The 14,005-nt window shown below is 48.7% G+C and overlaps 1 protein-coding gene across 5 annotated transcripts; it reads left to right on the top strand.

Annotated features, from left to right (window-relative positions):
* Positions 1-9,974: 9,974 nt before the first annotated feature.
* GGT6 (gamma-glutamyltransferase 6) lies at positions 9,975-12,484 on the top strand. Of its 5 annotated transcripts, none has more exons than XM_064271611.1 (4): positions 9,975-10,117; positions 10,713-10,915; positions 11,005-11,118; positions 11,451-12,484. In XM_064271611.1, exons 1-4 carry the CDS (start codon positions 9,984-9,986, stop codon positions 12,482-12,484), a joined length of 1,485 nt encoding a protein of 494 aa, XP_064127681.1. In that variant the 5' UTR covers positions 9,975-9,983. The 5 variants fall into 5 exon arrangements, with proteins under 5 accessions (XP_064127681.1, XP_064127682.1, XP_064127684.1 ...); XM_064271612.1 differs by having other exon boundaries at positions 10,713-10,919; positions 11,027-11,118; XM_064271614.1 differs by having other exon boundaries at positions 10,713-10,919; positions 11,027-11,122; positions 12,042-12,120.
* Positions 12,485-14,005: the final 1,521 nt, after the last annotated feature.

Below are 14,005 nucleotides of genomic sequence, written 5' to 3'. Positions count from 1 at the left end.
CATTTCACATTCCCACTGGCAACGCATGAGTGTTCCAATTTCTCCACCTCCTTGCCAACACTGGTTATTATCTGTTTTTTATTATAGCCATCCTAGTAAATGTGAGAAGTCCCTGGTTGACGACGAAAACAGTTAAGTGCCTAACTACTCATCGAAAGGTTAGCAAATGGAACCCACCCAGAGGTTTCTGATGATCTGCTTCCAAAAAGTCATAGCCTTGAAAATCCTAGACAGTGCAGCTCTACTCTATGCATGTGGGGTCACCATGAGTTAGAATCAACACTCGGTTTGGTTCTTTTGGTTTTAGTGGGTGCGAAGTGGTATCTCATTGTGGTTTGTGTTTGCATTTCCCTAACGACTAATGATATTGAGCATCTACTTTTTGTTGTTGCTGAGAATATGCACAGCAAAACATACAGCAATTCTACCGTTTCTACATGTACAGTTCAGTGACTTTACATTTTTTTCAGTTGTGCAACCATGCTCACCCTCCTTTTCTGAGTTGTTCCTCCCCCACTAACATAAACTCGCTGCCCCCCAAGGTTCCTGTTTAATCTTTCCAGTTGCTGTTGTTGCTTTGATCCCATGTAGATACTTCTTAAAAGAGTGTAATGCGATGTTGAGCGTTTTCAAGAGCTTATTGGCCGTTTGTAGATCTTCTTTGGAGAAACGCCTATTCAGTTCCTTTAACTGGATTGTCTTTTTATTACTGAGTTGGTAGAGCTCTTTATACATTCTAGATACAAGTCTTCTATCAGATACATAATTTGCAAATATTTCCTCCCATTCTGTGGGTTGTCTTTTCACTTTCTTTATAGCATCCTTTGAAGCACAAAAGTTTCTAATTTTAATGATATGGAATTTATCTAACCCAATTAAAAGTAGACAAAGGATCTGAATACACATTTCCTCAAAGATCTATAAATGGCCAATAAGCACCTGAAAAGGGGCTCAGGCCATGTGGTTCAGAGCAACTGGTGAAGGGGATCACTTTATTCAGAGTGGTCCCAGAAGGTTTTTCCAAAAAGGTGACATTTTGATTGAGACCTGAAGGGTAAGGAGATAACTGTGCATGACCTGTGGGGAAAAAGCCTGAGACTGGATCCAGTTTGAGGAATCCCTGCGTGGTGCAAAGGATTAAGTGCTCTACTACTAAATGGTTGGCAGTTCCAAGCCACCCAGAGGCACCTTGGAAGAAAGGCCTGGCCATCTGCTTCTGAAAGGCCCCAGCCATGAAAATCCTATGAAACACGGTTCTACTCTGACACACATGGAGCCACCATGAGTCAGAATCGACTTGACAGCAGCTGGTTTTTGTTTTTTTGGATCCAGTTGGGAGCCCTGGTGGTAAAGTGGTTAAGAGCTTAGCTGCTAACCAAAAGGTCAGCAGTTTGAATCCACCAGCCACTTCTTAGAAACCCTACGGGGCACTCCTACTCTGTCCTATAGGGTTGACAGCAATGGGTTGAATCTAGTTTACTGTGTTAAGGAGCAGAGAGAAGGACGGTGGGGCTGGATAGCAGTACAGAGGTGGGCAGAGACATGAGATCAGAGATGGAGGCAGGGCCTAGAAGACGGTGGCCTGGAGGGCAGCAGTGGAGAACGTGGGAGCCTTTGGAAGGTTCCAGCAACGGGAGGGCAGGCTTTGGCTCACTGCTGTATGGAGGGTGGATGTAGTGGGACCACAGTGTGGGCAGAGATTCCAGCTAGGTGTGCACTCAACTCAGCCCTGAAATGAGTAATGCCAAAGCTAGAAGAACTACAAGACGAAATCGAGAAATCTGTTAATCATAGTAGGGAATTTTAACTTCTAGATGAAGGATCCTCTCTCTCAGCCCCTCCTATGTTGCTTTATTCAAAAACAAAACAAAAAAACAGCTGCCTTCGAGTTGATTCTGACTTGTGGCAACCCCACATGTGCCAAAGTAGAACCGTTCTCCATGCAGTTTTCAATGGCTGATTTTTCAGAAGTAGGTCGCTGGGCCCTTCTTCCAAGTCCCCTGTGGGTGCACTCAGATCCCCAATATTTTGGGTAGCAGGTGAGCACTTTAACCATTTGCACCACCTGGGGAACTCCCTTATTTAAATAAAAAAAAAAAGCCCATTGCCATCTAGTCAATTCCAACTCCTAGCAACCCTATATTGAGCCCTAGTGGTGCAGTGGTTAACAACTCGGCTGCTAACCATGAAAGTCGGCAGTTCAAAGTCATCAGCCACTCCTTGGAAACCCTGTGGGACAGTTCTACTCTGTCCTATAGGGTCGCTATGAGTCGCATTCCCTATAGCTCCCACTTTTTCCCAAGCCCTTGCCACCAATCCCTCTCCTACCCCACTTCCTCCCACTACGTCCCTTTTCTTTTCAGAGCCTTCTAGTCCCTCACAGCCACTGTGCATTGCCATCAGTTCTTGCAGGCCTACTCCAGGCCCTAACGTCCTTCCAGTTACCACCCCCCCCAGCCTTCCTGGTCTCCTCTGGCCTCTCCAGGTTCACTCTTCCCTTCCATATTCCCCTTCATTCTCTCTCACTCCACCCCACTGGGAATCTCAGACCTGCTGATCTCTCTAGGTCCTCCCATTCCCAGCCCTTCTCTATCTACTCAGATCTCAAAATGATTCCAAGTTCTGTTTCATCCAGCCCCCCACCTGCTCCCTTCCTAGCCCTAGACACTCAGTCCTCTTACATCTCCAACCCCTCCAATACCATCCACTTCCTCTCATTTCCCACAATCCCTCCAGGTCTCCCCATTGAGCTCCCTCTCTTCCAGTCTCATTTTCGAGTTAGAGGCTCATTTTCGAGTTCTTAACTTGGGACCATGAGCAGATTATTTTCCCAATTGCCATTACACTGAGACCCCCAATTTACCAGGTATTAGTAAAACAAAAACACATTTCAATGTTGCCTCTGGCCACCCCTGAACCTAGTGAGAAGGAAAGGCAGGGTCCCTAAGGCCCCTCCCTAAAACCCAGGGAGCACTAGGTCTAGTCAGAGGAGGGCTTCTGCAGCTGTAACCCACACAGACTAGACCAGAGCATGGGGCCTGCTGCAGCAGGTTGTCATGGAAAGGGCAGAGGACCCTGACTCTAGAGGGGCTAACTGAGTGAAGCCAGGTCTCACTGAGATGGCCAGCCCTGTGCCATCCTCCTCCCATCCATTCCATCATCACCCAATTCCTCCAAACTCCTCTCATTCTAGACAGGTCCTCCCAGTCCCTCCCGAGGCCCTTTTTGGCCACCCATCCTCCTGGTCTCTATAGTTCTCCACAGAGCTTCCAGTCTCTCCTCAACCCCCTAGGTCACCCCAGTCCCTCTCATTTATCCCAGCCCTGCCCTCCTTCCCTGCTCCTCCTACCTCCTCTAAGGACAAGGCTAGGGATGAGAAAATTGTGGCTTAAAATATTCTCTATACAAGAAACAGCTACTAGTCACTCCCACCCCCTCCCAGTCCTCCTCAGTTCCCCTCAACTGTTATTTAGCTTCATCTCTCTTCTCACATCCACCCTACCCCAAACCATCTAAGTCCCTTCCACTCTCCCAGACCTTCCAGCTCCTAGTTCTCCTATCTCTCTTACCTTCCCTGTTCTTCCCATGGCCCCAGCCCATCTGAGCCCTCCTACTCTCCCCGGTCACTCCCACTATGCCCAGTCCCTAGATCTCTCAGCCTGTGTACCTCTCAGTGCACTCCTTCCCTCCGTCTTCATTATATCCACCCCCGACTCAACCCCCTAACTCCCCATCCCCCCAAAACCAAACTCATTGTCGTCAAGTCAATTCCAACTCATAGCAAGTCTCCCACTCAATTTCCCTAATTCGGTCAAAATTATCTATGTGTCCCAGAAGGGCTTCTATGAGTTAGGTAGGAATTGTGGCAGAAACCTGCCTGCAGTGGTTTAAACAAGTGTTAACAGGGCACGAGAATGGGACTTGTCTCAGTATTGGCCAAGACCCCAAAACTATAGATACCAATGACTACCACATTCCAGAGTGAGGGAAGACCACCAAAGCAGGGCTTGCAAAGGAGGTGGTTGGGAGCCAGTTTTGTGATCCTTCACTGACCACCCCACCCCACCCCCAGTTCACAAAAGAGCTTCAAGAGACTAACAGAGGTTTAAAAAATTAGAGATAGGATTTCTTAGAGAGACCTACACAGTGATTCCCATCACCAATGCCCCCCAACAATGAGAGTAAGGGTGCTCTCCCCTCACCTCAGGCCTAGGGAAATGGCCATCAATAGGACAACCCAAAAAGCTCCAAATGCATCATTCAGTCAATCAACAAATATTGAACACCTACCATATGCCAGGCACTATTCCAGGAACTAAGGGTACAGCTGAGGATGAAATAGGGGTTCTTAGTAACTTAGAGAACACAGTAGACTGGTCTTTGACTCATGTCTCAAAAATTTAAAAAGGACTTCCATTTCTGCCTATGAAGACTTAGCTGCCTCAGGAATTGCCCCTTCTTACCGTAAACAATTAGAAACTTGGTGAAAATACATAAAACCTATTTTTAGAGATTGGACAAAAAGTAGCACAGGATTGTGGTCCCCAAGAGAAGAGAAACAAACAATGTGAATGGCCCAGCTCACAGACTGCAGGCAGTTTCTAGGCCATAGTGCAGCAAGGTGGATCTCGAACAGAGCCCCACAATCTGTTGAGGAGGCGAAGAAGGGAGTTCAGAGGCCAGGGCAATTAGAATTTGCAGGGCAAAGTACTGAAGAAGAAGGAGTCTCAAAACCTGGCCTACAGAGGGGGTCCCTGGAGGCTTCGGCTAAGAACTGATACGCTTATGTGTAAAAGGAAATTACCCAAGGTCATGGAAATAGCCAACAGAAAGGAGTAAGCCAAACAATTCCTGAGTTCACATGGGGCTAGAAATAGTTCCTGTTCCCACCACCAAAATGGAGAGACCTTGTAATGCACAAAGCACTGAGCTCAGTCCTCAGAAGGATCATTCATTAGTAACAGGGTTAATTAGCCTCAGAATAAAGGTTGCTCTGGATTGCCATAAAAAAAGCTTAAGAGGAAGCTTTATAGGACCAAAACAAATCCGCAAGTTACTTAACGCAAGCCAGAACAGAATCTAACACTCTTTAAAGGACTATAACAAAACAGCACTCAACAACATAAAATATTTAATGTTCAATATCCATTTAAGATATGCAAAAAGATATAAAAATTTGACCCACAGCCAGAAGAAAAATCAAATTGCTAGAAAGAGACCCAAAAATGGCAGGGATGATAGAATTAGTAAATAAGGAACTTAAAACATGTATTTAAAATCTTATAAATACACTCAAGAAAAATGATAAGGGAAAAAATGGAAGATACATAAAAAAGACAAAAATGAAACTTCTAGAGATTAAATATATAATAACAGCAATGAAAAATACACTGGATAGGATTAAGAGCAGATGAGATACTAAAGTAGAAAAGATCGATAAACTTAAATAAATAGCAATATAAGCTACCGAAAATAAAGCACTGAAAGAAAAGACATGGGACGGAGGGAAGAAGAGGAACATAGTGGACTGTGGGACAATATCAAACAGTCTAACATATATGTAGCTGGAATTCCAGAAGAAGAGGAGAAAGTAGGGGGAGGGGGCAGAAAAAATACTTGAAGAAACCATGACTTTAAGTTTTCCAAATAAGATGAAAACTATAAACCCATTGATCCAAAAATCTCAACAAATCCAAGCAAAGAAATGTAAAGGAAATCATACCAAGCCACATCAAAATCAAATTGCTGAAAACTAATGATAAAAAGAAAATCTTGAAAGCAGCCAGAGAGATTCTGCTTCCAGCCAGGATAGAATAACAGGGACTGGATGTACCCTCCCAATGAAACAACCTAACAAGAGACAAAAATATATGAAATAACAGTTTTTAAGACACTTGACATCAAGTAACAAGGAACAGTAATCCCTAAGAGATGGGAAACAAAGGTCAGCCCCATAATTGTCCCAGCTTATGGCTTTGAGTACACTGTCATAAGTTCTTACATTGCTATACCTGAAAGCGTATCACGTCACTTGAAGGTGATGTCTAAAGATGCATTCTAGAGAACCCAGATGTCAATCCATCCACCTAAGTTCACCTGATCTTTGACAAAGTACTACAGCCCATTAAATGCGGAAAAAGTCTTTTTAACAAATGGTGCTTACAAAACTGGATGTCTATCTGTAAAAAAATGAAACAGGACCTATACCTCACACCATACACAAAAACTAACTCAAAATGGATCGAAGACCTAAATATAAAGCCTAAAACAATAAGACCATGGAAGAAAAAATAGGGACAATGCTAGGGGCCCTAATACATGGCATAAACAGAATGCAAACCATAACTAACAATGCACAAACACCAGAAGAGAGACTAGATAACTAGGAACTCATCAAAAGACTTCACCAAAAGAGTAAAAAGAAAACCTACAGACTGGGAAAAAATTTTGGCTATGACATATCTGACCAGAGTATAATCTCTGAAATCTATAGACTACTTTACCTCAACAGCAAAAAGACCCAATTAAAAAATGAGCAAAGGATACGAACAGACATCTCACCAAAGAAGGCATTCAGGTGACTAACAGAAATGTGAGGAAATGCTCTCAATCATTAGCCATTAGAGAAATGTACATCAAAAGTACAGTGAGATACCATCTCACCCCGATATTATCGGCACAAATAAAAAAAAAAAAAACAGAAAATAACAAATGTTGGAGAGGTTGTGGGGATATTGGAAACCTTACGCATTGCTGGCGGGAATGTAAAATGGTACAACCACTGTGAAAAACAATATGGTGCCTCCTTAAAAAGCTAGAAACAGAAATACCATATGATCCAACAATCCCACCCCAGGAATATATACTAAAGCCATCACATGAATAGACATATGCAGACTCATATTCATTGCAGTGTTCTTCACAACAGCAGAAAGGTAGAAAAAATCTAAGTGCCCATCGACAGATGAACGGGTAAACAAATGGCGGTGCATACGCACAATGGAATACTATGCAATGATAAGAACAATGATGAATTTGGGAAACTTCTTACAACATAGATGAATCTGAAGGGCATTATGTTGAGTGAAATAAGTCACTCTCAAAAGGACAAATATTGTATGAGGCCACTATTGTAAAAACCGCATAAAAGGTTTACACACAGAAAAAACAATCTTTGATGGTTAAGGGAGGGGAGGGGTGGGCAGGGGAAATCACTAACTAGATAGCAGACAAGTGTCAACTTTGGTGAAAGGAAAGACAGTACACAATCTAGGGGAAGTCAGCACAACCTGACCAAGGAAAAGTCATACAGGCTTCCTAGATACATCCAAACACCTTGCAGGACTGAGTTACGCAGGCTGAGCGTTGGGGACCAAGGTCTCGGGAGGCATCTAGGTCAATTAGCATAACATTTCACACACACACCCAAAAATGTTCTACATTCTACTTTGGCAAGTAGTGTCTGGGGTCTTAAAAGCTTGCAAGCAGCCATCTAAGATACGTCTATTGGTCCTATCACGTCAGAGCAAAGGAGAAAGAAGAAAACCAAAGACACAAGGAAAATATTAGTGCAAAGGACAAATGAACCACAGCCTCTACCAGCCTGAGCCCAGAAAAACTAGATGGCACCTGCTCTGACAGGGATCAAAATAGACAGTCCTAGACAGAGGGGGAGAAATATGTAGAACAAAATTCAAATTCACAAAAGAAGACCAGACTTGCTAGTCTGATCATGACTGGAGGAACCCCCGAGACTATGGCCCCCAGACACCCTGCCAACTCAAAACTGAAGCCACTCGCGAAATCCACCTTTCAGCCAAAGATTAGACAGGCCTGTAAAACAAACAACACACGTTAGGAAAGTGCTTCTTAATTCAATCAAGTATGCGAGACCAAATGGGCAACATCTGACCAAAAGCAAAGACAAGAAGACAGGAAGGGACAAGAAAACTGGATGAATGGACACAGAGAACCCAGGGTGGAAAGGGAAAGGGGGAGAGTGCTAAATAAGCAGAAGAAAATAATAATATATGAGTAGAATTTAATTAAGTGGGAAATGGAAAAATAGGGAAAATCCATTATACCAAACATGAATCCAAAAGCTGATTCTTTGACATGATCTATAAAATGGAGCCAGACTGAGCAGAGAAAAAATGAGAAAAATACTTTGTATTGGAAACAGATACCACTAGAATCTATCAGAGGAAAAGGGCGTGTGAGTATTTCCGGTGGACCAGATGTGGGCCTTGGGAGAGCAAGGGTAAGCATAGGGCCGTCTGTAAAACCTGCCCAAGAACGCCACCTGGAGAGATGACAAGGCTTCAGCAAGAAGCTGAAAGGTGGAGGCTGATGTGCTCAGGGGCTCGGGAGACATCAGCCACCGCCCCACAGCATGGGAACTGTAAGCCAGAGGCCCCAGTAACGGTGTGAACTAGGGGTCTTGGAGAAACAACTTGCCCACTAGATGAAGAATCAACTTTATACACACACTAAGCCCAGGGATGTATTAGTCAAAATGAGACCTTTCCTATTCCTTCCCCCCTCTCCTTCCCCCACTTCAGTGGTTGGGGAGTCAAAGTCAGCCTAACAAGCGGGCGAACTAATGAACTAACCCACCGCTGTGGAGTCAACTCTGACTCATGACAACCACGTGTGTCACAGTCGAACTCGGCTCCACAGGGTTTCCAAAGGCAGATTTTTGGGGAAGTAAATCTCCAGGCCTTTCTCCTGAGGTGCCTCTGAGTAGGCTAGAAATTCCAGCTTCTTGGTTAGCAGCTGATCGCGTTAACCGTTTGTACTACCCAGGGAGTCCTTACTGAGGATGGGGGTTTCTAACATGGGGCTGCTCCAAATAGTGCTAAGAACGTTCTACTGCATGTCTGTTGGGTATATACCTAGGAGAGGAATTTAAACACAGGATGTGACCATGTTTAAATGTTGTGGAGAAGTCACCAGCATAGAAGACTGAAGCCACAGGGGAGAAGGGGAGAGAGTGAGGTCCCTGGACAAGAAGAAGCACGCGATTGCCAGGGAGCCCCTAAAGTACTCCTCTTGCAATGGCTGTTTTATGGCAATAGGTGGGGGTAGAGAGCAGTGTGGAAGAAGATGGGTTTGTAGTTGGGGCTGGAAGCTGTAGGGGCTTCTTGTGGTTTGTCTATGTGACGTTGGAGGGCTCGGGGTTGGAGGCAGGAGAGATGGAGGTTTGAGATGGTCAGAGCAGTGCGTGGTCAGCAAAGAGATGACTAGAGAACAAATGAGACTGGAGTCCACAACTTGTCCCGGTGCACTCTTTGGGGTTGTTTGATTTTACCACACAACAGATCCTTGATGTGAAGCCCAGGTTGAAGCAACTTGGGAACTGTCTTGTTGCTTCCGGCCGCGGACTCCCCACAGAGGTCTGCAGCACCACCTGCTGGACAAGAGCCACATGACATGTTAGGTCCACCCAGGCTCCCCTGGGAGTTACCTTCAGCATAAGAAGTTGTTCCCCAGATAGAGAGCTTAGAGTGGCTCTGGGCTGAGTCTTCACCACATCCCAAGCCCAGACACCCCCACATTGGAAGCTAGTCACGTGCTGAGCCCTGAGCCAGACCACAAAGTAACTGTAGCTCTAACTCAAGCTCCACTGTCCCTAGACCAGGGTCCTGAGCAAGGCATGGGACATCAAGGGTCTGCATCTCTAGCAGGGAGCCAGCAGGCATCCTAGCTCTCAGGGCTGGTGGCTGTAGGGCTAGGCTCCTCCTGACTGTGCTGCCAACCTCACCAAGTCATGGCCCTGCACGAGAGCCCCTTGGGCCCCGCACCCTATTGGGGCAGGCTCATGCGTGGCCTCCCTGGCCCTGAGCCCTGCCCAGACCAGTTCTAGATTCGCCACCACCTTTCCCCAAGGCTGCCTCCACTCCCCACCCACCTGTTTGGGCAAGGCTTCCTGAGACTCAGCTGGGAAGGGTGGCAGGCAGGAAGCTGGGGTGGCTCTGGGGGCCATGGACTCCGCAGCAGGGCCTGTGCACTACCAGAAGCTGCTGCTCTGGGAGCTGGGCTTGGAGTCCGATGAGGAAGAGGGGGAGACCTCAGAGCTGCTGGTTCCCCACCTCTGGAGGCTCCAGGACTCCTCTAGGTAAGTTGAGGAGGGGTCTGGCACCTGCTTCTCAGATCTGAGGCTGGAAAGTCCCTCTCTCTGGAGATCCTGGGTGTGGGAGAAGAGGGGAAGGAGGTTGGTAGTCCCTGCTTAACTCAGCTCCAGGAACTTTCTGGTTGAGTGAGAGAAGCCTGGGCTACAGACTCACCAAAGCGTGTGAGAATCAAGGGACATTAGTACCAAGCCAGCCCCGTCTGCTGCCCAGTCAGAGGGTCCCAGCCTCCACCCCCTGGAGCAGGAGGCACTAGCTAAACAGGTTGGAGCCTGGCTGCGCCCTGCTCTGCTGTGTGCTTGCTCTTATCCCTACCTGCCAAGCCCCCCTGGGGCCTCTACCCAGCCAGCTCCATCCTGCTTCTCCAACCTCCTCTCTAGTTGCTCCCTCACTCCCTAGCTGTGCTCAGTTTCCCCGGGCTATTTCTTATCTCCATGTCTTTGTCCAGGTTAGCAACACTTTTCTCCCTGGCAAGCATGTTCTCCTCTTGCAAGACTGAACCCCACTAGAAAACCTTTCTTGACTTCTCTTGGGACTCTTAGGTGTCCCCCCAGCCCTAGCTCAGGACACCCCTCTCTGCAGGAACCAGGCTGGTGGCCTTCCAGGAGCCCGGGCTCGACTACTCACAGCCCTGCTGCTGCTGGCCGTTGGCATCTCCCTGGCTGTGAGGCAACTCCAGACTAGCGGCAGCTCTACAGGAAGTTTTGGCTCTGTGGCCCCTCCACCCACTGGGCACTGCCATCTCCCAGGCGTATACCACCACGGCGCCATCATCAGCCCTGCTGGTCAGTGCTGGGGGTGGCTCAGGAGCAGGGAGGGGTCAGGGTTCGCTGGCCTCAGGCCCCTACCCATAATGGTCCTTTCTTTGCTGCAGCCACGTGCTCCAACCTGGGCAGAGAGCTGCTTGTGGCCGGGGGCAATGTCGTGGATGCTGGAGTTGGAGCAGCTTTGTGCCTGTCAGTGGTGCATCCTCATACCACAGGGCTAGGTCAGTGACCCACGACCCCAGATAGCAACCCCAACCCCGGACCTGGTTAGTGACCTGGAACGCAGGCACAGTCAGTGGCCCTGACCTCGGGCTGGTTTGTGAGTAGGATCTAGGATTCAGGCAGTGATTTTGACCCCAAATCTGGTCATTGACCCCTGTTTCCAGGACTGATCAGCTGCTCCTGATCCCAGGCTCAGTCAGTAAACTCAACCTCAAACAAGTTAGTGATGCTTCACCTAGGGTTCCTGGGTGACCCTGACTCCAGTCAGTGACTCTGACCCCATCCTGGCCAGTGCCCCTGACCTCTGTGTGACTCCTTTGTCTCCCCTCAGGTGCCGTGTTCTGGGGTCTCTTCCACAATAGCTCCTCAGGCAATTCAACTGCCATGACCTCGGGCCCAGCCCAGATGCTGGCCCCTGGGCTGGAGCTGCCTGCGACTCTGCCTGCCCTGCGCTTGCTGCACACGCGCTTCGGCCGACTGCCCTGGCCACGCCTATTGTGGGGCCCCACCCTGCTGGCTCAGGAGGGCTTCCTGGTGGACCCACCTCTGGCAAGGGCGCTGGCAGCCCAGGGCACAAAGGGGCTCTGCCCACTGCTTTGCCATGCTGATGGAACCCCCCTGGGTCCTGGGTCCCGAGCCACCAACCCAAGGCTGGCAGCTGTGCTACACAGGGCAGCACTTGCCCCCACCCCAGACCTCACCGGGGACACCCTCCTGAGTCTGATGGCCAGTGACCTGGGGCTGGAGGCCCCCTCAGCTGAGCCCATGCCCAGCTTGGAGCCAGCCCTGCAGCTGTCTGTGCCCCAGGGCATCCTGTTCACTACCCCCAGCCCATCAGCCGGCCCAGAACTGCTGGCCCTGCTGGAGGCAGCTCTTCACTCCAGGGCGCCCAGCACTGACCCCTGCCCACCACTCCTGCAAGCTGCCAAGACCCCCGTAAGCAGCATCCTGGCCACCATCGACAGCAGTGGCTCTGTGCTCCTTCTCACCTCCTCACTTAACAGCTCCTTTGGCTCTGGATACCTGTCCCCCAGCACGGGGGTTCTACTCAGCAATCTGGTCACCAGGTCTGCAACAAGTGCCTGGGCTTGCCCCCTCATCTTCCTAGGCAGCCCAGATGACACGGAGGCTGATGTGTTGGGGCTGGTGGCTTCAGGGGCCCCCTCAGTGACCAGAGCCATGACTAGCGCCCTGCTCAGACACCTGGCAGTGCCCCAGACCCAGGCTCAGCACCAGCACCAGCAAGAACCAAGAGAGAGCCCCAGCGCTTGTGTTCAGGGGACCCTGCTCCAGGTGACAGCCCACGCAGAGCATGCCCATGTCTCCAGTGTCCCCCATGGCTGCTGCCCCTTCCAGGGCTTCTAACCAGGTAGGGTCTGGCAGGGGTGGGGCTGTCTGGAGCCTGGGGCAGGGCCGGGCAGGCCCAGGGCAATGGAATACACAAGGAACACGCATCTAATACATGCTCACTGCTGGCTCTGGCCCCTAACCTCTGACCTGGTTAGTTACCTGGACTTGAGTCCTGGGTGTCCAGGGCTAGCTCAGTCGATCTTCAAAGCATCCCTGCTGGATGGAGTTTCTGGCTTCTTTTTCAGCAAAGGAACTTGAGGTGAATAAGGAGAGAGCAGCTCAGCCTGAGGCCATATGTGCATAGAAAACAGATTGCCATCTGATTCTGTCTCACGGTGACCCCACATGTGTCAGAATAGAACTGGCCTCCATAGGGTTTTCAATGGCTGATTTTGCAGAAATTGGTCACCAGGCCTTTCTTCCAAGGCACCTCTGGGTACTCAAAACACCAACCTTTCAGTTAGCAGCTGAGTGCATTAGGCCTTTGTACCACCCAGGGACCCCATGTACATGGTAAACCTCTTAATTTGACTTTCACAAACAGGCAGCAGAGCAAGGAAGGTGTTGAGAGGATGAGTGGGGGGATGTCCCAGGGCCCTGGATACAAAAGGGGCTGGAGCTGGGTGTATGCACTTAACTGCAGAAGTTGGCCTTGATCCTCCTACCCCCTGAGGGCTGGAGTCTCTTCGGCCCACAGCCCTCTGGAGCCAGCTTCTCGGGCCCTCTCCCCCAAGAAACAGGGTAGCCCGTTGAACACTCCCCCCGCCCCCCGCACTTATAAAAGTCAGTTCTGATTTAACTGAACTCTTTATCCCACCCCCACTCACTCACTTGCAAAAAATTCTCCCCCAGCTCAGCAAATTGTACCACAATCTACCTGGTTATTTTGGCTCCAAGTCTGCAATTCCTCTCCCCACATGCCCAATTCATCACCCACCCCTTAAAAAGAAGAAAAACCAACCCCCCAAGTGTGTCAGGGTAGAACAGTGCTCCTTAGGGTTTTTTTTCCTTCATGTTCTAATAATCGATTTTCTTTGTTGCTGTTGTTGAGAATATACACAGCAGAGCATACACCGATTCGACAGTTTCTACATGTACAATTCAGTGACATTGGTCACGTTCTTCAAGTTGTGCAGACATTCTCACCCTCCTTTTCCTGATTGTTCCTCCACTATTAACATCAACTCACTGCCATTGTCGGTTTGACCCCTTATAGATGGTCTCTAAAAGTCCATAAGGGTTTCGATGGCTGATCTTTGAGAAACAGATCAAAAGGTCTTTCATCCGAGACGTCTCTGGGTGGACTCAAACCAGCAACTTTTTGATTAGTAAACCCATTGCTGTCAGGTCAATTCCGACTCATAGCTACGCTGTAGGACAGAGTAAAACTGCCCCATAGGGTTTCCAAGGCTGTAATCTTTACAGAAGCAGACTGCCACGTCTTTCTCCCACGTAAAGGCTGATGGGTTCTAACTGCCACCTTCTGGTTAGCAGCTGAGCACTTAATCACTGCACCACCAGGGCTTCTCACCTGTG

This window comes from Loxodonta africana, chromosome 18 (genome assembly GCF_030014295.1).
Source record: "Loxodonta africana isolate mLoxAfr1 chromosome 18, mLoxAfr1.hap2, whole genome shotgun sequence".
Taxonomy (NCBI): domain Eukaryota; kingdom Metazoa; phylum Chordata; class Mammalia; order Proboscidea; family Elephantidae; genus Loxodonta; species Loxodonta africana.
This window is presented reverse-complemented; position numbering and strand designations above follow the sequence as displayed.